Consider the following 23,298-nt stretch of genomic DNA (forward strand, 5'->3'; position numbering starts at 1 on the left):
CCTTTCCTTAAGGTGGACTCTTAGTTACACACGTTTTCTTGCCCTAATTCTCTGACTCAGGTCCAGGCTGTGTGCCTCTTGAAACTCAAGTTTGGGGCCTTAGACCTTGAGAGGACAGGGCTAACCATCCCCCCACAGTACTCCTCAGTCCCTGCCACCAAGGAAGGGCTACAGGGTACCCCATAGTGGGGAGAATTCCAGACAACCCCACCAGACAGCAGGCCTCTGATAGCGCCAGCTGGAGAACCAAATTCAAGGATGCACCACTAATACACAGAAATAGGTAGAAAGACCCAAGATTTCCTTATTATTGGGTCTTTTTATTTATTTTTTTGTCATCGGTCATGGGCTTGAACTCTGGGCCTGGGCGCTGTCCCTCAGCTCTTCAGCTCAAGGCTAGCGCTCTACCACTTGAGCCACAGTGCCACTTCCAGCTTTTTTCTTTTTGCTGAGGAATCGAACCCAGGGCCTCAGGCATGCAAGGCAAGCGCTCTATCACTGAGCCACCTTCCCAGCCCATCCCTCAGCTCTTTGTCTCAAGGCAAGCACTCTGTCACTAGAGCCACAGCACCACTTCCAGTTTTCTGGCGGTTAATTGGATATGAGTCTCACAGACTTTCCTGCCCATGCTGGCTTTGAACAGTGATCCTCAGATCTCAGCCTCCTGAGTAGCTAGGATTATAAGCATGAGCCACCAGTGCCTGGCTTGTTTTTTTTTTTTGGGGGGGGGGGTCCAGTCGTGGGGCCTGAACTCTGGGCCTGGGTGCTGTCCCTCAGCTCTTCAGCTCAAGGCTAGCGCTCTACCACTTGATCCACAGTGCCACTTCCGGCTTTTTTCTTTTTGCTTATGTGGTGCTAAGGAATTGAACCCAGGACCTCGAGCATGCAAAGCAAGCGCTCTACCACTGAGCCACCTTCCCAGCCCTTTTTTTTTTTTTTTTAAGAAAGTCTTCGTAATACAAAATAAGCCAGGTGCTCTGAGTTCAAGCCCCAGGACTGGCAAAAAAAAAAAAAAAATTACAACAACTGGACACTGGTGGCTCACATCTGTAACCCTAGCTAATCAGGAAGCTGAGCTCTGAAGATCAAGGTTCAAAGATAGCCCAGGCAGAAAAGTCTGTGAGACTCTTCAATAAACTACAAAAAAAGCTATAGAGCTGTGGCTCAAGTGGTAGAACACTAGCTTTGAGCAAAAGGAGCTCCCAAGCCCTGAGTTCAAGGCCCAGGACTGGCAAACAACAACAAACCCTACTGCAACAGCAAAATGGTTAAAAGTTACTAGGGCTTACCATAAAGGTGTTGTTTATCTGGAGAAACCTACCTTAACAAATATAAGTAGCCCAATGGAAGAGCCACAGACACCTCTGACACCGGCACTCTACCTGCTTGTATTTCCTTACTGCTTGCTGCTTTGTTTTACTAGCTTAATAAAAAAAAAAAAAAATCTTTGCTCCTCTTCTACTCTGAGTTGTCTTGAAATTATTTCTACAACTTACTCAAGAACCATGGGAAACAGATAATGAGTTGAGATTTCCCCTTTATTGAAAATCTTGTCAACCCATCTCTGGTGACACAACCACTGCAGTGGAAGGAAAACCAAGAAGACATGGCACAGAAAGGTGAGCTGGGCAGTGTTTGGGGAAGGCTGTCTAGTTAACTGTTTCTTATTTTTGAGAAAATGAGTCAGGCCAATTTCATGAATCTACTGAAATGTTCAGAATTGCTACTGAGAAAGATAACCAAGGGGCTGGGAATGTGGCTTAGTGGCAGAGTGCTTGCCTAGCATGATTGAGGCCCTGGGCTCAATTCCTCAACACCACATAAACAGAAAAAGTTGGAAGTGGCACTGTGGCTCAAGTGGTAGAGCCATAGCCAGGAGAGCATGCACAGAAAATAGTAAATGGGGGGCTGGGAAGGTGGCTCAGTGGTAGTGTTTGCCTCCCATGCATGAGGCTCTGGGTTTGATTCTCAGCACCACATAAACATAAGAAAAATAATAAGAAAGAGGGGCTGGGAAGGTGGCTCAGTGGTAGAGCGCTTGCCTTGCATGCATGAGGCCCTGGGTTCGATTCCTCAGCACCACAAAAGCAAAAAGAAAAAGCTGGAAGTGGTGCTGTGGCTCAAGTGGTAGAGCGCTAGCCTTGAGCTGAAGATCTGAGGGACAGCGCCCAAGCCCAGAGTTCAGGCCCCAGGACCGGACCCCTCAAAAAAAAGAAAAATAAGAAAGAAAATGATGAATATTGAATCTTCCAGGTAGCAGTGTTTCCTTTTCTATCTTCCAAACGTCTGTGTGTGTATGTTAGTCCTAGGGCTTGACTTCAGGGCCCTGGGCTCTGTCCTTGAGCTTTTTTGTTCAATGCTAGTATGCTACCACATGAATCACAGCTCCATTTTCAGATTTTTGCTGGGTAACTGGAGATAGGAATCTCATCGGTTTTCCTACCCAGGATAGCTTCAAATTGCAATTCTCAGAGCTCAGCCTCCTGAGTAGCTATATTCTATACATTAAGAAAATACATTTGTGCCTGGCGCTGGTGTCTCACACCTGTAATCCTAGCTACTCTGGAGGCTGAGATCTGAGGACTGAGGTTCAAAGTCAGCCCAGGCAGGAAAGTCTGTGAGACTCTTATCTACAATTAACCACAAGAAAACCAGAAGTGGAGCTGTGGCTCAAAGTCCTAGAGCACTAGCCTTGAGCAAAAAAGGCTCAGGGATAGAATGTAGGTTCTGAATTCAAGCCCCATGACCGAGAAAAAAGGTTTTCTATGGGAGGGGAGAGTGAAGGAATGGGTGTTTTTGGTCAAGTTGATGATACTAATAAAGATGTACTCATAAATTGACACCCTGAACTGAAACCTTTGTACTACTTAACTATATAATAAAAAATAAATATATTTGTTTTTCATAGTTTTTTGGTGAAATTTCTTTCCAAATGTGTATGGAAATTGTTTTTAAAACAATTGTCTTCTACCAGCTATGGGGTAGATTCCACTGTCACAAATATGATCATACTGTGTGTGATCAACTTGACCCTGCGTCCCACTCCCTGCATCCTTTCCTCTAAGAAACAGCATCCCCAACAGCATGCTCATTCCATTTTCATAGTTACCAAGAGTCTTTTAGAAGTATTCAATCTTCTTTGGCCTCATTAGTCTTTTTTTTTTTGCCAGTCCTGGGGTTTGAACTCAGGGCCTGGGCACTGTCACTGAGCTTTTGCTCAAGGCTAGCACTCTCCCACTTGAGCCACAATGCCATTTACGGTTTTCTGGTGGTTTATTGGAGATAAGAGTCTCATGGACTTTCTTGCCCGGGCTGGCTTTGAACTGTGATCCTCAGATCTCAGCCTCTTGAGTAGGCTGAGTAGCTAGGATTACAGGAGTGAGCCACCAGCACCTGGCCAAATTGTAGGTTTTTGAGAATTCTTTATTTCACTCTCTTCTATATTGGTATCTCAGTTTCTTTTCATTTTTGTCAGTTGTGGAGCTTGAACTCTGGACCTGGGGGCTCCCTGAGCTCCTCAGCTCAAGGCTAGCGCTCTACCACTTGAGCCACTTACTGTTTTTTCTCCTTAATCAAGTTCTCTGGATTGTTTGTCTTCTTTTTCTGAAATAGCTATTTATTCTTTCTACTAGGGCTGGCTTTGAACCACAGTCCTCAGATCTCAGCCTCCTGAGTAGCTAGGATTACAGGTGTGCACCACACTTTCTACTTTTTTGTTTGTTTTATTTTGTTTTGACCAAGCTGGCCTGCAAGTTCCTGTGTAGCCACGGTTGGTGGCGACCTCGCCGACCTGGGAATGAGGCGGTCTGGTGCAGCTCTCCCTCTGTCTCTGTGGACCTGGAGGCCTGGGACTTGCTGGGCAGGCAGTCTATCCCGAGCCGCATCTCTCGGTAGTTGTACATTTTCTGTAAGGTGAGCTGTTTCCCGTTCCATCAGGGCTTACTCTTCCTCTTAACGCAGCTTTAGCTGCATCCTACAGGTAGGGTGTCAATAAGGTCTACCTTTGCAGGGCTTTGTAATTTTCTTTTCTGGTTGTCGATTGTGGGTTTGAACTCTGGGCCTGGGCGCTGTCCCTCAGCTCTTCAGCTCAAGGCTGGAGCTCTACCACTTGAGCCACACTGCCACTTCCGGCTTTTTCTGGTTATGGGGTGCTGAGGAATCGAACCCAGGGCCTCACGCATGCAAGGCAAGTACGCGAGGGTGGGGGGGCAGTCGCGGGTCGGGTTGTGGGGGAAGGGTCTCGGGGAGCTGGCATGCCACGGGGGAGGGGCAGGTTTGGGTGGTGTCGCGGGGAGTGGGGATGACCCCCGGTCCCAGGGCCGGGGTGGGTCTGGTCGGGTCACGGGAGGGGGGGACGAGGGTCGCGGGAGGCGGGGTGGGTCAGGTCATGGGGTACAGGTTGGGTCACAGGTCGCGGATCAGGTGGGGGGCGTGGTCAAGTCGCGGGGTACTGGTTGGGTCGCCGGTCAGGTAACGGGGTGCGGGACGGGTCACAGGTCGCGGGGTGCGGGGCGGGCCCGCGGGTTCCGGGGTGCGGGTCCGGTCACAGGGGCCCGGGCGGGTCAGGTTGCGGGTTCCGGGGTGCGGGGCGGCTCCAGTCGTGGGGCGGCTCCCGTTGCCTGGCAGCAGACCAAGGCACAATGGGGCCGGGGCGCCGGGCGCGCGCGGCGGGGCCTGGCTAGCCGGGGAGCGGCACCGCAGGTCGGCGCAGCCCCCGCCTCCCTCCGAGGGCGCGCGCCCGCCCGGCCTCTCCCCAGGCCGCTCGCCGCCGGCCCCCGCGGGGCCCCCTGACCCCCCGCGGCCCGGGAGGAGGCGGGCGGGCGCGCCGCGCGGCCGCAGCCCAGGACCCGCTGTTTGTTTCCGCAGCTCCCGGGATACCGGATGGGCCCCGCCCCTCCGCTCGGCCGCTCGGGGAGGCGCGGACCCCGTGGGGCCCAGGCGGACGGGCCGCGAGCGCGCCATGGGCTCCGACGCCTGGGTGGGCCCGTGGCGGCCACACCGGCCCCGAGGCCCCATCGCCGCGCTCTACAGAGGCCCGGGGCCCAAGTACCAGCTGCCGCCCAACACCGGTACAGCGGGGCCTGAGGAAGGGGCGCGGCGGGGACGGGGGAGGAGGCGCGGCGGGGACGGGGGAGGGGGCGCGGCCAGTGCCCTGACGCGGGGATCCCCTGCAGGCTACGTCCTGCATGACCCGTCGCGCCGGCGCGCGCCCGCCTTCACCTTCGGCGCGCGCCTCCCGGCGCAGACGACCTCGTGCAGCCCCGGCCCCAGTCACCTGGTGCCGTCGCGCATGACCGTGCGCGGGCCCGACGGCACCCCCGCCTACTCCATCTACGGCCGCCTGCGGCACTCGGCGCCCTTCCGCACTCCGGGACCGGGTCAGCACCTGGGCCCTGACCCAGGGCCAAGCAGGCCCCGGGGGACGCACGGGGCCCGGCGCCCTGGGATGCCCGTGCCGGGGTCTAAAGGCCGGGACCCGAGTCCCGCGACCCGCCCAGGCTGAGCCCCCCCCAGCCCTGCCCTCCCCCCAGCTCTGTCCCCCCACTCCAGGTCCAGGGTTAGCTGCGCCCCCCCAGCCCTGCCCCCCTTCCCACTCCAGGTCCTGGGTTAGCTGCGCCCCCCCCCCAGCCCTGCCCCCCTTCCCACTCCAGGTCCTGGGCTAGCTGCGCCCCCCAGCCCTGCCCTCCCACAGCCCTGCCCCCCTTCCCACTCCAGGTCCTGGGCTAGCTGCGCCCCCCCAGCCCTGCCCTCCCCCAGCCCTGCCCCCCTTCCCACTCCAGGTCCAGGGCTAGCTGGGCCCCCCAGCCCTGCTCTCCCCCCAGCCCTCTCCCCCCGCCTTGGTCCCTCCTCCAGGCAGGTACTTCCCCGAACGAGCGGGAAACGCGGCGTACCCCAGCGCACCACGGCACACCATCGCTTCCCGGAACTGGGGCGCCCACACGAAGCAGCAGACCCCAGGTGAGAGCGGGGGTCCCGGCCCGCCCCGCGGGGGCCCCGAGGCGGGCGCCCGGCCCGGTCGCGGGACCGAGCGTGCGCCGGCTCCTCCGCAGGCCCCGGGACCTACAGCGTGCCGCCGCTGCTGGGCGCGCGCGTCGTCGGCAAGACGTCGGCGCCCACCTATTCCCTGTACGGCCGCAGCGCGGTGGGCAGCTGCTTCGAGGACCTCAGCAAGGTGGGGCGGGCGCCGGGGGCGCGGGCCGGAGGGCGGCGGAGCGGAGGCTGGACCGCCCCTCGTTCGCCCGTAGACCCCGGGCCCGTGCGCCTACCACGTGGTGAGCCCCGCCGTCTACAAGGCCCGCGCTCCCCAGTTCACCATGCTGGCGCGCACCTCGCTGCCCCAGGACAGCACCATGAAGCCGGGGCCCGCCGCCTACAACGTGGACCAGGTAGCGGAGAAGAGGGGGGACCGGGGGGACGGAGTCTGGAGTCGGAGGTGGGGACCGGGCGAGGTCTGGAGTCGGAGGTGGGGACCGGGCGAGGTCTGGAGTCGGAGGTGGGGACCGGGCGGGGTCTGGAGTCGGAGGTGGGGACCGGGCGGGCCCGGGAGGCCGGGCGGGGTCAGAGGCCAGGTCCCTCCGAGATGACCCGCGTCTCCCGGTCCGCAGCACCGGAGGACTCACGGCTGGAGCTTTGGGATTCGGCACTCGGAGTACCTGGCCCCTTTGGTGACCGACGTGGACTGAAAACCCGCGGGGCGGGCGGGGGAGCCGGGGAGGCCCCACAGTCGTTTGCTTAAAGCTTCGGAGCCGACAGCGTCCGCCTCCTTCCTTCCGCGCGAGGCCGGGCGGGGCGGGAGGCGGGGCTCGGGCCTGGAGGGCGGGGCGCGGGCCGGGGCCGGGGCGGGAGGGCGGGGTTCGGGCCTGGAGGGCGGGCCGGGGCGGGAGGGCGGGCCGGGGCGGGAGGGCGGGCCGGGGCGGGAGGGCGGGCCAGCGGACCGGCGGACTGGACCGGACCTGGACGAAGTTGCTTGTCCACCGCCCCGGAGGCGTCGGCGGTACGTGCGTGCGCGTCCTGGGCACGCGGGCCCCGCAGGTCCGCAAACGCTAGTCCGCGCGGGGACCGACCGGGCGGAGGAGCTCCGGTGGCCCTGCGCTCGCGCGGTCCGTCGAGGGCTGGCGACACCCACGGGACCCGGCAGGGCTCCCCCCACCGGCCCGTGCTGCCCGGGTCGTCTCCACCCCGTAGCACGGGACAGAGCCGGACCAGAATCCGCGGCCGAAGGCGGCAGGGCTGAAGCTAACAGGTATGGGGGGGCGAGGATGCCGGCCGGCCCCGGGCTAGGCAGACCCGCGTGGGAGCAGGGCGCCGACGCGCGCGGAGGCCCGGCTCGGTTCTGAGGCGGATGCCAGGTGTGTGCGGCTCCTCCGCAGGCGCAGCCATGGCGTCTCCACCTGCCATCCCCGTGGTGCCTGGTAACCTCTCTGGGCCGAGGGGCCTGCAGCCTCCGGAGCCCCTGCCACCGTCCAGGCAGCTGCCGGAGCTGATCCGCAAGAAGCGGGACGGAGGCCACCTGAGTGAGGCGGACATCAGGGGCTTTGTGCGCGCGGTGGTGGACGGGAGCGCGCAGGGCGCGCAGATCGGTGCGTGTGGTAGCTGACAGCGCACGCATGGCAGACGGGTGCGCGCCGGAGGTGGCGGACAGCATCGCGGGATGGACGGGTGCGCACGGGTGGATGGGTGCGCGCCGTGGCGGACGGACACGCGCGGTGGTGGATGGGTGCGCGCAGGGTGCAAAGATCAGTGCGTGGGGAGGCTGGGCGCTCCTAACCAGACTCCGACCCGGACCGTCCTGAAGACCCTTGCCTCAGGGCACTCCGCCATGAGCGTTCAGGTCCGGCCGCCTGTGCTACTGGACAACCCTCTAATGTGTCCATTAGGGGCCATGCTGATGGCCATCCGGCTGCGAGGCATGGATCCGGAGGAGACCGCTGTGCTGACCCAGGCTCTGGCCAGGTCTGGCCAGAAGCTGGAGTGGCCAGAGGCCTGGCACCCGCATCTTGTGGACAAACATTCCACAGGAGGCGTGGGCGACAAGGTCAGCCTAGTCCTGGCTCCGGCCCTGGCTGCTTGTGGCTGCAAGGTGAGCCCACCATTTCTCCAGAAGCCCTGAGCTGCTCACAGGTGGCCCCGAACCTCCTCTGGCTCAGAGCGCAGCAGGACAGGACCCAGTCCTACCAAACCCCTACAAACTTCAGCCCTAGGTGAGGCCCCTCGTAACAGGACAGGTTCTGCTGATGGACCGACCGCAGGCCTCCCTTGCCCTTCTGCATCCCAGACAAGCTCCCAAGAATTGGGTCCTCTCCAGATTTGTGTTGTCAGTGACAAGTGCTAGCTCCCTTCTTGTACCTTTCTACCAGCTGGGTCCCCACTTTGATTGCTTAAAATGGCTTCACCAGGCGCTGGTGCCTCACACCTGTAATCCTTGGAGGCTGAGATCTGAGGCTCATGGTTTGAAGCCAGTCTGGACAGAAACCCATGAGACTCATCTCCAATTAACCACTCAAAAGTCGCAAGTGGTGCTGTTGCTCAAGTGGTAGAGTGCTTGCCTTGAGCAAAAGAGCCTGAGTTCAAGTCCCACAACTCAACCCCCCCCCAAAAAATCTTAAAATTGTAAAATATTACAAATACTTTTTTTTTTTTGGTTGGTCATGGGGCTTGAACTCTGGGCTTGGCACTGTCCCTCAGCTCTTCAGCTCAAGGCGAGTGCTCTACCACTTGACCCACAGTGTCACTTCCGGTTTTCGAGTGGTTTATTGGAAATAGGAGTCTCACTGACTTTTCTGCCCAGGCTGGCTTTGAACCACAATCCTCAGATCTCAGCCTCCCGAGTAGCTAGGATTACTGGAGTGAGCCACCAGCACCCGGCTACAAATACTTTTTAATTCCAGCTTAAGTCCTAACCAAGCGGAGGGGGGAGATGGGGGGGGATGTGGGGGCACTCAGTACTCCTGCCTACTAGGTGCCAATGATCAGCGGACGTGGTCTAGGGCACACAGGGGGAACTTTGGATAAACTGGAGTCTATTCCTGGGTTCAATGTCGTCCAGAGCCCAGAGCAGGTACAGATGGGCCACTGATTGGTCATTGATCTAGAGGGAGAGGGAAGTGCTGGCCAGAATCATTGGGGGCTGCTGATGGGTTATTGGACTAATGAGAAGAGTGACTATCCAAAGATCACTGATGTAGATAGACTTGGGTCCGAACTAGAATCAACAGAACTGTGATCAGATCATTATTAGGGACTGGGTCAACATCACCAGTGGGCTGCTAATCATTAACAGGCCACATAACACTGATCAGGGTTCCTGACAGGTCAGAGGTCAGAGTTATTGAGTACAGATCCAAATCATCCACTGGTCAGTAATAGATTTGGGGCATTTTTAAGTCACTGGGAAATCTCTGGCCAGATGAAGCTGCTGCTGGAGCAAGTAGGCTGTTGCATTGTGGGTCAGAGTGAGAAGCTGGTTCCGGCCGATGGAGTCCTCTATGCTGCCCGAGACGTGACAGCCACTGTGGACAGCCTTCCACTCGTCACAGGTGTCCAGTCACCGACTGACCCGGGGGTACCCCTGCCTCTGGGCACGGCCATCTCCACCACAAAGGCCACCCCTCCTCACCCGGGTATCACCCTTGCGATAATGTCTCTGCCCCCCCACCAGCCTCCATCCTCAGCAAGAAGGTCGTGGAGGGGCTGTCTGCTCTGATCGTGGACGTTAAGTTTGGTGAGGCCGCCCTCTTCCCAGATCAAGAGCAGGCCAGGGAGCTGGCAAGGACGCTGGTGAGCTCCTGCAGCTGGGCCTGCCTGGCGTCCCTGCCTTGGTTCATCTAGCAGTCCCCCGGGCGGTTCCTCCGTCCTTTACCCCGCACTGCTGGACCAGGGGACGCCTCAGGGCCTCTCTCCAGCCCTCCCCGTCTGGCCCAGCGCCTGCTTGATGGGGGGGGGGGGGGGTTGGCGGACGTGAGGCCCCGGGTCCGCAGGCTGAGCCGTCGGTCCGCAGGTTGGCGTCGGAGCGGCACTGGGGCTCCGGGTGGCCGCCGCCCTGACCGCCATGGACAGCCCCCTGGGCCGGAGCGTCGGCCACTCCTTGGAGGTGGAGGAGGCGCTGCTTTGCTTGGATGGTGCGGGGCCGCCGGATCTGCGGGAGCTGGTCACCGGGCTCGGTGAGGGAGGTCGGGCTGGGGTTCGGGGCTGGGGCGCCCTCGGCCTCCGCGCACCTGAGCCTCGCCCTCCCGCAGGCGGCGCCCTGCTCTGGCTCAGCGGGCAGGCGGAGGCCCAGGCCCGGGGCGCCGCTCGAGTGGCCGCGGCGCTGGACGACGGCTCGGCGCGAGGCCGTTTCCAGCAGATGCTGGCGGCGCAGGGCGTGAAGCCGGCGCTGGCGCGGGCGCTGTGCTCCGGGAGCCCCGCGCGGCGCCGCCAGCTGCTCCCGGGCGCCCGGGACCAGGAGGAGCTGCGCGCGCCCGCGGACGGTGAGGCCGGGAGCCTGGGCCCCGCCCGCCCCCTCCGCGGCCCTCGCCGTTCCCGGCCTTGCCCCCCGCCCTGCCTCCGCCGCCCCTAGCCCGCCTCTCCCGCAGGTACGGTGGAGCGCATCCGGGCGCTGCCGCTGGCGCTGGTGCTGCACGAGCTGGGGGCCGGGCGCAGCCGCGCCGGGGAGCCGCTCCGGCTCGGAGTGGGCGCCGAGCTGCTGGTGGCCGTGGGCCAGAGGCTGCGCCGCGGTGAGCGCCGCGGGGGGACCAACGCCCCGGCCCCGCCCCCGGCCCCCGCCCCGCCGCGCCCCGCGCCCGGCCCCCGCCCCGCGCCCCGCCCGGCCCCCGGCCCCCGGCCCCCGGCCCCCGCCCCGCGCCCGGCCCGGGCCCCGACCCGCCCCCGCCCTGACGGCCGCCGTGCCCCGCCCCGCAGGGACGCCCTGGCTCCGGGTGCATCGAGACGGCGCCGCGCTCAGCGGCTCGCAGCGCCGCGCCCTGCAGGGGGCGCTGGTGCTGTCCGACCGCGCGCCCTTCGCGGCGCCCTCGCCCCTCGCCGAGCTCATCTTGCCGCCCGGCCCTGCGCCGGAAGCCGCCCAGGCAAGGCGGGGCCCCTGGGGGCGGGGCGCTCGCGCCGCGGGAAGGCGTTTCCGGGGCGTGCCGGAAGTGACGCGCTAGGCTGCCGCGTGCGTGTGACGACGCGCGGAGCCGAGCGGAGCGCGCAGCTCTGGCGCCCGGCACGAGGTGCGGACCCCGGGGTCAGTGTGGACGGGAGCCGACCCGAGGACGGCCGGGCCCCGGGAGCCCCGTGCGTGCCGGACGCCGCCGCCGCGGGACGCGGGCCGCAGGGCCGCGGCGCCCCGGGGAGGCCGGGAAGGGCCGGGGGTGGCGGGCCCGCTGTCGCGGCTCCACAGGGTGCGGGCCCGCGCCAGCCTGGCGCCGCCTCCGCCGCGGGACCTCCGTTGATGTCTCTCCTCCTCTCCAGGAACATCACGTCCATGTTGCTGCTGGCTCAGGGTTCCAAGATTTGGCCCCGGCTCTGGCCGCTCAGACCCCGGGCTCCCCCTAGGACCTTGGGGGGCGAGGCCCCGGGCACGCGGTCCAGAGCCTCGTCAGGGCAGGGCTCCCCCCGAGGCCCGCGGCTGCACACCAGGCTGCTGGTCACTGCTCTGTTTGGGGCTGGGCTGGGCGGGGCCTGGCTGGCTGCCAAGACAGAGAAGGAGCAGCGGCGGCGGCAGCAGCGGACCGAGGCCCTGCGCCAGGCTGCTGTGGGCCAGGGCGACTTCAGCCTGCTGGACCACAGAGGCCAGCCTCGGTGCAAGGCCGACTTCAGAGGCCAGTGGGTGCTCATGTACTTCGGCTTCACCCACTGCCCGGACATCTGCCCCGACGAACTGGAGAAGCTCGTGCGGGTGGTGCAGCGGCTGGAGGCAGAGCCTGGGCTGCCCCTGGTGCAGCCCATCTTCATCTCCGTGGACCCGGAACGGGACGATGTGGCAGCCATGGCCAGATACGTGCAGGACTTCCACCCGAGGCTGCTGGGCCTGACTGGCTCTGCCGAACAGGTGGCCCAGGTTAGCCGCAGCTACCGTGTGTACTACAGCGCTGGCCCCAAAGATGAAGACCAGGACTACATCGTGGACCATTCCATTGCCATCTACCTGCTCAACCCCGATGGCCTCTTCACTGACTACTATGGTCGGGGCAGATCAACCGAGCAGATTGCTGACAGCGTGAAGCAACACATGGGTACCTTCCACAGCATCCTGTCCTGAACCACCAAAGCCTGGGCTGCTATTAAATCGGTACATTAATGGTGTGCTTGTGTGATCTGTCAGCACCCCGTGGAGGCAGGGGGTGCAGGGGCAGGTCAGCTCTTCTTTCTACACAGAGCAGGCACTTCTAAAGGTTTGGGGGAGGGTAGGTTAGGTGGCAACACCACTTTATTAGACTGGGTGGGCTAGGAGGCAGCACTGGAGCGGGGGGCCCTCAGTACAGAGACAGGACTCCAAGCCCACACCTCCCTCTGCCCTGCCTCAGTGCTTCCTGTTCAAGGCTGGGCCATGGAAGGGGCTGCATAGGTCTGGAAGCGCATGTGGGCCCGCTGGTGTGTGAGCAGTCTCAGAGACATGGTATCCATGGCCTCTTCCAGGCCTGGCTTCTGGGAGATCTCCACCGTGTAATCATTGGCCTGCGGGAGCAAAGCATCAGCAGAGTCCAGGGCTGCCTACCCCTCCCACGTGTCCTGGGCCACTCACCAGTTGCAAGGAGGCCAGCATGGAGCGACAGACCTCAAAGGCAGGCTGCCCGGCCACCAGCTCCGCAAAGGGACACCATTCATTGAGCTGGGGAAATCGTGAGACCACCTGGTCCCCATAGGTATGGATGTCAAAGGGCACATGCTGCTCCTGAACAGGGGACACTGACTTATTAGCAAAGGCTGGGGCCCTGGACAAACCCAAGAGGCCACTGTGCGATTCCTGAGGAGTGCCCGCTCTACCTGCTCCTGGAGCAGGGGCTGGATGGTGTCTTCCCAGTCTCTGATGCGCTGGCTCAGCTCTGTCTCCTGGACAAACTTCTGGGAGGTGGCAATGAAGAGCTCCTGCAGGGGAGTCACTGGGCTCTCTACTTTGCACGTGAAGGCTTAGCATGTTTCTCTCACAGATCCCACCCTCTCTGACCCAGGCCTACCACATTCTTTCGAACCAGTTCCTCGTAGCTTGGGGATTTGGGCATGACCTCTGCATCTGGAAGGGCAAGCTGAGCTTCTGAACTGGCACCACACAGAGCCCTTCCCTCAGCACCCCTGCCTTCTCCCCCTCCCTCCCCCCACCTGCTAAGACCTACCCAGGTTGGCGGCTTCCCCAGGCTTTGCCCCTTCAGGCTCTGCATACCCTTCAGGCTCTAGGAAGTCATCTACAGGTACAGGACAAGGAAGCTAGTCAGCTGGCTGCAGGTGCTCAGGTGCCCCCACCCCCATTACCCACCTGCCACACCGAGGTCCTCCAGGGACTCCTCCAAGGCATCCCCTTCTGCAGGCCACAACCTCTCCTCAGCCCGGGGGAGCCACCGCTCAGCCATCTGTCCAGAAAGAGTGTCCTCTGTGAGGACACTGTCACATTCCATCAGGGCCCGGTTGCTGCCCAGACTCTGGCCTCAAAGGTACTTGCCTCATTCCTCTGCAGCTTCCGGAGGGTTTCCAGCTGACTGTTCACATGCTTCCAGTATAAGACTTCCATGTCTATAGACAGAGGCCTTGTGAGGAGTTCCCTCATCCCGCCCAGTCCACCCAAGGACCTCAGGTAACCCCGGCAGGGGAAGTAGAGAACAGACTCCCTAGCAAGTACACAGGAACCCTGCCCCTTACCTGCAAAGGTTGGGCCCTTTCGCCTGCGCCTTCTGCTGTCAGCATGGTCAGCATCTGTGAAGAAACTGGGTCAGGCAGAGAGCATGCCAAGGCCTTGACCCCGCAGGGGTCGGGGGCTACTCACAGCACTGGAGGAAAAGGGTGCACCGCCTCTGCCTAGCACCACCACTCACAGGCAGCCAGGTACCACTGATGGAAGTCCTGAAGCTTGGTGGCACCCTTCCTCTTCCGCTTCTGTCCTGGAGCCTCTTCTACACAAGGGGGCACAGAATAGGGCCTACCTGGGGACAGCCACAAACCGTCTCAGGGTCAGGATATACAGCCCACCCCACTCTACTCCCTCCGATCCCAGGAAACTTAAGCAGCAGAGCCCCCCCAGTAGTTACCTTTCTTGAAGGGCTTAGAGTCCAGGGAATCAAAGGGGTCCAGGCTCTGCCAGGGATCTGGGGTCTCCTAAGTACAGAGCATAAGCAGATCCTGAGGGGAGAGAAGGGCTGCGCGCACATGTACAACCACTCCTTAAGGCAGATACCCAGTGCAGTGAGAGCCCAGGGAGCTGCTGGCCACACTTAACCCAAGGTCAGAGGGTGGCACCAGAGGAAGAGGTAGCACGGAGCTGCAGGGAGGGTCCTCTAGTTTCTGGAAGTTAAGGAATAAGAATCCTTGAGAAAGTATGTCAAGGGACACAGGCTAAGCATGGGACACCTAGGTATTAAAGTCTGGCAGGAGCAAAGCCATGACAGGTGCAAGTTCAAGGGCTCGAGAGCACTCTCACCTTCAGCCGGGACACGGGGTCTGGGGGCCTTCCTTGATCCCGCAGCATACAGGTCCTAGGCCTGGTGGCAGTCTACAAGGGAATAGCCCACAGGTCCCTCTCCTGCCTCTGTCCACCTAGTCCCTGAGTAGCCCAGCATCCCTGCACTTTGACCCATGTCAAAAACCCTGGAAGGGTAGGAATAGGAGGGCAAAACTGAGAAAGAACAAGGAAAGGGATGGCACTGTCTAAAGGGAAATTCATTTTTTTTTTTTTTTTTGTCAGCTTGAACTCAGGCCTGGGTACTGTCCCTGAGATGTTTTTGCTCAAGGAGACACAGCACCACTTCTGGTTTTTGAGCAGTTAATTGGAGATGAGTCTCACAGGGACTTTTCTGCCCGGGTGGCTTTGAACGGTGATCCTCAGATCTCAGCCTCCTGAGAATTACAGGCATGAGCCACCAAAGCCCAGCTAGGAAATATACTTTTTGTTGTTGTTGTTGGTCATGGGGCTTGAACTTTGGGCCTGGGCACTGTCCCTGAGCTCTTCAGCACAAGGCTAGCACGCTACCACTTGAGCTGTAGCTCAATTTCCGGTTTTCTGGTGTTTAATTGAAGAGTCTCATGGACTTTCCTGCCTGGGGTTGGCTTTGAACTGTATTCCTTAGATCTTAGCCTCTTGAGTAGCTAGGATTATAGGCGTGAGCCACCAGCACTTGGCAGAAATGTACTTTTTACCTGACCTATGTAATTTATACCCACCATAAAGAACTTATTTTAAAATACAAAAAATGGGACAGAGCATGAGAAACATTGGTCCAGAATAAATGGTAGCATTTTACCCTTTATGTACTGGGTTGGTTTTTAGGATCTCAAGTCTGTCTGGTGTGGGCAGCTCTGGGGTTAAACCCAGGGCCTCTCTCCCACTAAGTAACCATGTTACCACTAAGCTATGCCCTCAGCCCAGAGTTTTCTTTTGAAAAAGCTAAGAATCTCTTAGTGGTACACTACATAGACTCTACCTTTGGGCATGAAGAAAAGCAGTACAGACTTCTCCTGACAGCCTATTCAGACAGGAGTGAGCCTTGAAGAAAAGCTGGCAACCCAGGAACATCAAACCCCATAGAGCTCAGACCCCTAACCACGAACCCACTCCTCTGAGGAGCAGCAGCTGCTCAGCGCAGAGGGGACACTAGAAGCAGGGGACACCGAAGGACTGGCTGGCTGGAGGGCAGCCAAGCACCTGAAGAACACACGGCCCGATGTAAAAAGACCAGAGGCCAACGTGCACAGCACGGTGGGCAGCTCTGTCCAGGGCAGGGCTTCTCGGCTGACAGCCTGGGTTGAGGCCCCTGCGTCCCACCTGCTGCAGGGTCCTTGGGTCAGCAGGCTCCAGAGCAGCCGTGGGGGCTGCGGCCTCTGGGAGCTCCACGGCATCCTCTGTGTCCTCATCCCCGCTGCTGGGTGGCGGGCCCTCTGGAAAGGCGGCTGGGCAGGAACCAAAAGAGCAGTAAGCTTGAGGAGCTGGGACCAGACGAGAGACGGAGGCTAGTCCGGGAGGTGGAGTCCACCCCGGCCCGGGAACCTGGCAGGCCAGCCCTCTTGGAAGCTTCACTTGGTGGTGTGTGGAGATCTACTGGCGCCTCAGACTCCACTTGCTTCCTCACACCAGCATGCTTTGTTTAATTCATCTTATTTCTTTTTTTTCTTTTTCTATTTGTCGGTCATGAGGCCTGAACTCTGGGCCTGGGCGCTGTCCCTCAGCTCTTCAATGGTAGGCTAGCGCTCTACCATTGAGCCATAGCGCCACTTCCAGATTTTTCTCCTTATGTGGTGCTGAGGAATTGAACCCAGGGCCTCATGCATGCATGCAAGGCAAGTACTCTACCACTGAGCCACCTTCCCAGCCCCTTAATTCATCTTATTTCTTAGCAAATGTTCTTTTCTTACTTTTTTTTTTTTTCTAAACCAGGGTTTAAGTCAGGCCCTCAGACTTACTAGGCAAGTAGTCCACCACTTGAGCCACATGCAACCCAAATGTTCTTTCTATGTTGCCACTGATTTCCACCAGAGGAGGCCAGAGGGCAGCTCCTGAGGCTCAGGAGGGCCAGGGCCCGGACATGGGGGCCCAGTTCCAAAGCTGTGTTTGCTCCCACTGTGCCTTGCCCCAAACAAGCTGCACAGCAAACAGCAGCAGGACAGGAGAGGGACACTGAGAGCAGCCTCACTTATAGCATGTCCACTGGCTCTACCTTCCTGGGCCCCTCCTCAACCCTGCAAGGCTCCAGTGAATCCTCTCACCTGGCTCCTGGGACAAGCCAAGTTCAGGCACAGGACTCAGATACCCAGAGACGTCCACTGGCTGATCTTCAGTACCCCTGGCATCTGGGAAAGATATTCCAAGAAGGTTCCTACCTGGCTGCCAACAAAGCTCTCCAGGGGGCCAGTGGAAGCCAAAGCAGAGCAGGGCCCAATTCCAGGGCCATGGAGAGTAGAAAGTGTCAAAACTCAGTACTAAGAGCAGCTGTGACTCAGCAAGGAGGGATGAACTCCAGCTAACTCTCCAGAGGGAAGTGGGCGACTGGGGAGAGGCAGGTCCCAGGACTAGAGCTAGCAGGCACGAGGTACCCAAAAGTAGTCCACAGAAAGATCTACTTCTTTCCCGCCAGATGCCCCTCCCCAGACCCAGCCCCTCACCTTTCTGGTTCCTTGGCACGGGGCATACATCCACAGGCTCCACAGGATACATTCCCACTGGCTCCAGCATGAATGCCCCTCTGGGGTTGGGGGTGCATGTATTCATCCGGAAGTCCTTCCGGCTGGCCAGGACTTCACCCTGACGGCTGGGGCAGACACGGCTGTTGTGGAGGCCCCTCCCAGGCAGGCTCTCCCCTCCCCACGCTGGGCTGGGGCCTATACCTGTACAGGGGGCTGTTATTTTTCTCCACTTTGTCAGGGGCAAGCAGGGCCATGGGCAGGAGCGGGATGATGAGCAGCTCCTGCATATGGGTGGGGAGTTGAACTAGGCAAGCTCCGGGCAGAGACACCCACAGAGCAGCACCCTCCTCTCCCCAAGGAATGATCTAGCCCCCTGAATGCCAGGATACTCACACTGGGTACCTGGCCATCCTTCAGATCCACATTAGCCTGACAGTCAGGGAAGTCATCAAGGGACAGGAACTAAAAGAGACAGCAAGAACTCATGTAAGCTGAGCAGGCGGAAAATGCGCGGCGGAGGGCATACATCCCAACTGACCTCATTGTCTGCTTCTTGAGGGGTCCCCAAGCTGGCAGCTCTGTTGGTCCTGTCTTCCCGTACTGAGGAGAGCTGCTTGGCTTGCCTGAGAAAGAAAAGCATCCTTGGACATGGAGGAGAGCTTCAGGCGCTCCCACGCTCCAAGCGGGAAGCAGCTGCAAAGATGCAGGCTCACTCCCGACCCACTCACCTCTTCCCAGAGATGAAATCCAGAGCCTGGTAGACCAGCGAGTAGAGGTACTCCACCTGGCAACCAGAGGCAGGTGTGAGGACACAGGGCAGCCCGTGGTGAGAGGCCTGCCCAACGCGAAGCTGGTAGGACCAAGTCTGGCAGGACTTTCAAACCTCCATCAACTCTGATGATTTTGCCACCAAAAAAAATGCATTTTTTTTTAAATCAGTACTGCATTTGTTATTTTTGGGCTGGGCCTGGGGCCTGAACTCAAGGCCTGGGCACTCCCTGAGCTGTGTTCAAGTAGCTTCCCTGCCACTTGAGGCAGTTCCTTTTCTGACTTCTTGGTTGGAAGCCCCAGCTGGCTTCCAACCTTGATCTTCTCATATCAGCTTTCTGAATAGCTAGGATTACAGGCATGAGCGGTACTGGAGGTTTGCTTTTCTTTGTTATTATAAAGGTGATGTACAGAGGGATTACAATTATGAGTCAGATAATGAGTACGTTTCCTTTTTTTTTTCTTTTGTCAGTCATGGGGCTTGAACTCTAGGCTTAGGCGCTGTCCTTGTGCTCTTCAGCTCAAGGCGAGCGCTCTACCACTTGAGCCACAGCACCACTTCTGGTTTTCTGGTGGTTTACTGAAGATAAGAGTTTCACGGACTTTCCTGCCCAGGCTGGCTTTGAACCGTGATGCTCAGATCTCAGCCTCCTCAGTAGCTAGGATGACAGGCGTGAGCCACCGGCGCCCAGCTACATTTCCTTTCACAGTGTCTTGCACCCTCTCCCAGTCCCTCCCTCCCATGCCCACCCACAAATACACAGTTCATTTTCATCAGTATCCACTGAGCTCCAATGCTGCGCTATTTTACCCTTTTTCCCTCAGGTTCTGTGCCCACCTCCCCGCCCCCCCTCCCCCATACTGGCATTCTGAACTCAGGGTCTAACACTTGCAGACACTTTACCATTTGAGCTATGTACTCCAACTCATTTCTACTTTAGTTATATTTTTTCTCTGTGAACCAAAACACAAAACTTAGTGACTCATGCTTTTTACTTGAGCCATTCCTCCATTTGTTTTTCTGCCAATTAACTGGAGATAACTCTCTTGGAGGACTACAAATGTGGCTCAGTGGTAGAGTGCTTGCCTCGCATGCATGAAACCCTGGGTTCGATTCCTCAGTACCACATATACAGAAAAAGCCAGAAATGGTGCTGTGGCTCGAGTGGTAAAGTGCTAGCCTTGAGCAAAAGAAGCTCAGGGACATGCCCAGGCCCAGAGTACAAGCCCCAGGACTAGCTTGGTTGGGACTGGCTTTGAACCACAATCCTCAGACCTAAACCTTGTAAGTAGCTGGGATTTTAAGTGTGAGCCATTGGTACTTGGCATGGACATTTTACTTGTTTTTGCTAGTGCTAGGGCTTGAAATCAGGGCCTAGGTGCTGTCCCTGAGCTTCTTTTGCTCAAGGTTGGTGCTCTACCACTTAAGCCACAGCACCACTTGTGGCTTTTTCGGAGTAGTTTATTGTAGATAGGAGTCTCGTGGACTTTGCTGCCTGTGCTGGATTCAAATCACAATCCTCAGATCAGTCTCCCAGGTGGGATGACAGGCGTGAGCCACCGGCACCCAACAGCCCTATCACTTTAAGTCCAAGTTTACCACTGGCTTTATGAGATGTGAAGGAAACCAGGGGTACAGCTTTCGATGCTGTCAAGATAAGTCATATGAATGAGTATTGCACATACGATAGGAGAGCAGACCATGGTCACCCCTGACCTGAACTACTGAGATCTGCAGCCCCTGGCTCTCACCTTTTTACTGTAGACACAGGCTGAACCTTGGATAAGCAGTGCAGCCTCAATGAAGTTCATTGTGGTTTTGCCTTCATCAAAAGAAATGCAGATCTGGTCCAGCTGCAAGAAAGAACACGGGTGCAGGAGAAGCCAAAGACGGTCTGTGCGTAACTCCTCCTGGGTAGCGCTGCACGGACCACTCCAGCTTTGCTCTGGAGTCTGCCTGGGTTGTCTCCAGAGAGGGGCAGATCTTTGTGATGTCTTAAGTCCTCTGAAACCTAGTGAACTGGGGGAGGAAGGTCCCCCCAAGGATCCTGGCTGAAGATGTTTCCCACTGCACCCAGCTTGAGGCCAACTGGGACAAACTCCAGCAGGAAGAACCCAACCCGAGAGAATGGAGGCAGAAAAATGCTGAGGTCTAAACCCTTGAGGGGAGAACTCAGGAAAGAGTCCTGAGGGATCTTCCTTGAGCCTCTCTGAGCCTCAGTTCTATGTCACTCCTTAGAGCGTGGTCCTGGGAGTCTATGCTCAGCCTGCTCCTTCTCAGGGTGTATCTTCTACAGGGTCCATCCTGTATATTGGTGTGTTTGAGCAACTCATAAACCCTAAGGCTCTGCATTTATAATTCCCCACTAAGAATTTCCACATATCTCAAAAAGAATGTTTTTCAAGGTAATGGAAATTGAACCGAAGGCCTCACATATGCTAGCCGTTTTTTTTTTTTTTGTCGTTTGTGGGGCCTGAACTCTGGGCCTGGGGGCTGTCCCTCAGCTCTTCAGCTCAAGGCTAGTGCTCTACCACTGGAGCCACAGCAACACTTCCAGCTTTTTCTGCTTATGTTGCGCTGAGGAATAGAACCCAGGGCCTCCTGCATGCAAGGCAAGCGCTCTACCACTGAGCCACCTTCCCAGTCCTATGCTAGACTCTTACCCCTAAGTAACACTCCCAGCTCACAAACATTTTCCTTCTTACAACTCACCATCTCCTCCAAGACCGGACCCCCCTTCTGTCCTCCTCTCAGGAGCAGTACTTTGAAGCCCCACACGTTTTTCTGAGCGCTGTGGCTCTGCTTTTCCCTCTGCCTGTGATGCCCCCACCCTGTCTCCAGTGCAAACCCGCAGGCTCTCCCTCAGCACCTGGACCTCTTTGTTGCCCCATGAGTGTGTTCTAGTTGCACTACTTCCGAGCCTCTGCTTCCTTAGGGGCCTGTGAGATGCACGAAGGTAATTCCAGCCTATAGTTCAGTGTGAGACGCTAGTGTCAGATAAATATCTGATGAAGGGTGATATCAGAGCTAAGCTTAAAAAATGGGTAACTCCCTAGGCAAGTAAAAAAAAAAAGGCATTCTGGGAAGAGAAATCCCCCATGAAAAGGCAGTCAGCAGAGACAATAACACTATTTAGGAAAATGAGCATTACACCAATGTGGCTGAAGTGTGGGGGAGAAGATACTGGGCACTGTGATAGTCCCAGTCAGGGAACCGTCGGGGAGGAGGCCACCAGGGAGCGCTGCTTCCCCTCACTCATGAAGAGCAGAGGGGTTCTGCAGATCCGAGGGGCAAGTGACAAGAGGGGACAGGAGCACTGCAGTCTACAGAAGAGCAAGGCTCCAGAGGACCAGGACTAAGAGAAGGGAATGTGCAGGAGGTCCTTCTCTTCTGCAAGTCCTGGGGCTTGAACTCAGGACCTGGACACTGCCCCTGAGCTTCTTTTGCTCAAGGCTAGCATTTACCACTTAGCCACAGCACCACTTCTGGCTTTTTCTGTGTGTGCGGTACTGAGCTATCAAACCCAGGGCTGCATGCATGTTAGGCAAGCACTCTACCACTGAGGCACATTCCCAGCCCTATCACCAATGGCAAACACAGTGACAGAAAGCAGATAGGACTTTAAGAATATCAATTATCTTTCTGGTATCTACAAATTATTTTTCTAAATTACATTAATTCATAACACAAAATACACACACACACACACAAAACAATGGCCAAAATAAGCACCAAACATATGACACATACAACTCTATGTAGCCATACTGCCTTAGAACCGATCTTCCCACAAGTGCAAATCCTATCAAAGCATGGATTACTGTTTACTATGTTAATTTCCTTCAGAGGTTGACATACTTTTTTTTTTTTTTTGGGGGGGGGGTACAGTCCTGGGGCCTGAACTCTGGGCCTGAGCACTGTCCCTCAACTCTTCACCTCACGGCTAGCGCTCTACCACTTGAGCCACAGTGCCACTTCCAGCTTTTTTTTTTTTGCATATGTGGTGCTAAGAAATTGAACCCAGGGCCTCATGCATGTAAGGCAAGCGCTCTACCACTGAGCCACCTTCCCAGCCCTGACATAGACTTTTGGCACAAAACTAATATTCAACAATAATGAGTAAATGAGCGGTGAAATGAATTCTGGCAAATGTGTAGAAAGCAAATGAGGGGCATAGACAAACTAGACGGCAGGCTGCACCTGAGGTGTGGCTCATGTGGAATAGCGCCAAGCAGTTGGGTGAAAAAGCCCAGGAGAGTGTGAAGCCCTGAGTTCGAGCTCTATTACCAGTACATAAAGGAAAAAAAATCCCCGAGCCAGCCAAGAATGAGCTTGATAAGCTTGGGACGCCACAGGTTTAAAAGAAAGAGAGCCGTAGGTCAGTAGCTCACGCCTGTCATCCTAGTCAGGAGGTTGAGATCTGAGGATAGCGGTTCAAAGCCAGCCCGGGCAGCAAAGTCTGTGAGACCCATCTCCAATTAACTAACCAGAGAACCGGAAGTGGCACTGAGGCTCGAGTGGTAGAGGGGAAAAAAAGTGGAGGGGAGGGGGAGGAGGGGGAGGGGAGGGGAGGCGGCGGCGATCTGAGGATGACAGGCTAAGAGCACGCAGGGCGGGCGGCCTGCCGCGGCGGTGGACACCAGCCCCGGCCGGGAGCGCCAGGGCCACGCCTGACGGCGGAGGCGCAGACAGAGGCAGGCTAGGCGGAGGACCGGCTCCAGAGGCCGAGCCCGGCCGAGAGCCGATGTGGGCGGCCCGGGCGCCCGCGCCGCCCCGGCCCCGGCGCCCCGCGCCGCCCTTACCTCCTCCAGATACTCGCCCAGCTGGGCCGCCACGTCCACCTCCCAGTTCTTGGTGAGGTCACGAATGGGCTGCAGGAGGTGGGCGAAGCGCGCCTCCGCGTCCTCCATGGCCGCGGGCGCGCCGCCCGGGGCAGCGGGGCCAACTTCCGAGCGGGCCGCGGGCTCAGCGCGACTCTAGTTCTGGCGCCATTTTGCCGTTCCCGCCCAGGAAGTGCGTGCGCAGGGCGCCGCGCGCAGCTCGAGCGTAAGGCGGACTGAGGCCGCGAGGCGCGAACACCCACGCCGCCCGGCGGCCGCCGGCCGCAGTGCGGGGCCGCCGGGGGAGGGGCGGGGCCGCCGGGGGAGGGGCGGGGCCTCCCGGGGAGGGGCGGGGATTCGGCTATGGGATGGTATAGAGTGCAGGGGCGGTAGGAGGGCGGGGCTAGCTGG

At 58.5% G+C, this 23,298-nt stretch overlaps 4 protein-coding genes across 4 annotated transcripts; 3 read left to right on the forward strand and 1 right to left on the reverse strand.

Annotated features, from left to right (window-relative positions):
- Positions 1-4,960: 4,960 nt before the first annotated feature.
- Positions 4,961-6,752, forward strand: Odf3b (outer dense fiber of sperm tails 3B). Its single transcript, XM_042698073.1, has 6 exons — positions 4,961-5,069; positions 5,175-5,378; positions 5,854-5,958; positions 6,051-6,172; positions 6,246-6,386; positions 6,606-6,752. The coding sequence occupies exons 1-6, from the start codon at positions 4,961-4,963 to the stop codon at positions 6,681-6,683; spliced, it is 759 nt and encodes a 252-aa protein (XP_042554007.1). The 3' UTR covers positions 6,684-6,752.
- Positions 6,753-7,378: 626 nt separating this feature from the next.
- LOC122123562 (thymidine phosphorylase) lies at positions 7,379-11,426 on the forward strand. Its single transcript, XM_042697921.1, has 10 exons — positions 7,379-7,580; positions 7,878-8,080; positions 8,960-9,058; positions 9,407-9,536; positions 9,659-9,777; positions 9,998-10,160; positions 10,236-10,466; positions 10,572-10,712; positions 10,897-11,060; positions 11,205-11,426. Exons 1-10 carry the CDS (start codon positions 7,379-7,381, stop codon positions 11,424-11,426), a joined length of 1,674 nt encoding a protein of 557 aa, XP_042553855.1.
- On the forward strand, positions 11,139-12,279 carry LOC122123654 (protein SCO2 homolog, mitochondrial). Its single transcript, XM_042698071.1, has 2 exons — positions 11,139-11,204; positions 11,446-12,279. Exon 2 carries the CDS (start codon positions 11,459-11,461, stop codon positions 12,233-12,235), a length of 777 nt encoding a protein of 258 aa, XP_042554005.1. The 5' UTR covers positions 11,139-11,204; positions 11,446-11,458; the 3' UTR covers positions 12,236-12,279.
- A 106-nt stretch (positions 12,280-12,385) lies between these two features.
- Positions 12,386-23,080, reverse strand: Ncaph2 (non-SMC condensin II complex subunit H2). Its single transcript, XM_042698048.1, has 20 exons — positions 22,870-23,080; positions 19,819-19,920; positions 18,027-18,082; positions 17,837-17,921; positions 17,692-17,760; positions 17,500-17,579; positions 17,278-17,423; positions 16,882-16,965; positions 15,944-16,068; positions 14,603-14,674; positions 14,214-14,280; positions 14,001-14,108; positions 13,828-13,881; positions 13,631-13,701; positions 13,448-13,541; positions 13,308-13,376; positions 13,152-13,207; positions 12,961-13,062; positions 12,719-12,868; positions 12,386-12,651 (listed from the first exon to the last, which is right to left on the reverse strand). The coding sequence occupies exons 1-20, from the start codon at positions 22,975-22,977 to the stop codon at positions 12,511-12,513; spliced, it is 1,839 nt and encodes a 612-aa protein (XP_042553982.1). The 5' UTR covers positions 22,978-23,080; the 3' UTR covers positions 12,386-12,510.
- Between the last annotated feature and the right edge of the window lie 218 nt (positions 23,081-23,298).

This window comes from Dipodomys spectabilis, unplaced genomic scaffold (assembly GCF_019054845.1).
Source record: "Dipodomys spectabilis isolate Male_0828 unplaced genomic scaffold, ASM1905484v1 ptg000230l, whole genome shotgun sequence".
NCBI lineage: Eukaryota > Metazoa > Chordata > Mammalia > Rodentia > Heteromyidae > Dipodomys > Dipodomys spectabilis.

What these genes read in the sequence shown, in the direction of transcription:
- Odf3b (XM_042698073.1), top strand. Translation starts at nt 4,961, where the DNA reads ATGGGCTCCGACGCCTGGGTGGGCCCGTGGCGGCCACACCGGCCCCGA. An exon ending in CCAGCTGCCGCCCAACACCG is followed by an intron (nt 5,070 to 5,174) that starts GTACAGCGGGGC and finishes GATCCCCTGCAG; the next exon opens with GCTACGTCCTGCATGACCCG. An exon ending in CACGAAGCAGCAGACCCCAG is followed by an intron (nt 5,959 to 6,050) that starts GTGAGAGCGGGG and finishes GCTCCTCCGCAG; the next exon opens with GCCCCGGGACCTACAGCGTG.
- LOC122123562 (XM_042697921.1), top strand. Translation starts at nt 7,379, where the DNA reads ATGGCGTCTCCACCTGCCATCCCCGTGGTGCCTGGTAACCTCTCTGGG. An exon ending in CAGCCTTCCACTCGTCACAG is followed by an intron (nt 9,537 to 9,658) that starts GTGTCCAGTCAC and finishes CCCCCCCACCAG; the next exon opens with CCTCCATCCTCAGCAAGAAG. An exon ending in GCTGCGCGCGCCCGCGGACG is followed by an intron (nt 10,467 to 10,571) that starts GTGAGGCCGGGA and finishes CCTCTCCCGCAG; the next exon opens with GTACGGTGGAGCGCATCCGG.
- LOC122123654 (XM_042698071.1), top strand. Translation starts at nt 11,459, where the DNA reads ATGTTGCTGCTGGCTCAGGGTTCCAAGATTTGGCCCCGGCTCTGGCCG.
- Ncaph2 (XM_042698048.1), bottom strand. Translation starts at nt 22,977, where the DNA reads ATGGAGGACGCGGAGGCGCGCTTCGCCCACCTCCTGCAGCCCATTCGT. An exon ending in CTCAAGAAGCAGACAATGAG is followed by an intron (nt 17,761 to 17,836) that starts GTCAGTTGGGAT and finishes TGTCTCTTTTAG; the next exon opens with TTCCTGTCCCTTGATGACTT. An exon ending in GGAAGCTGCAGAGGAATGAG is followed by an intron (nt 13,542 to 13,630) that starts GCAAGTACCTTT and finishes CTTTCTGGACAG; the next exon opens with ATGGCTGAGCGGTGGCTCCC.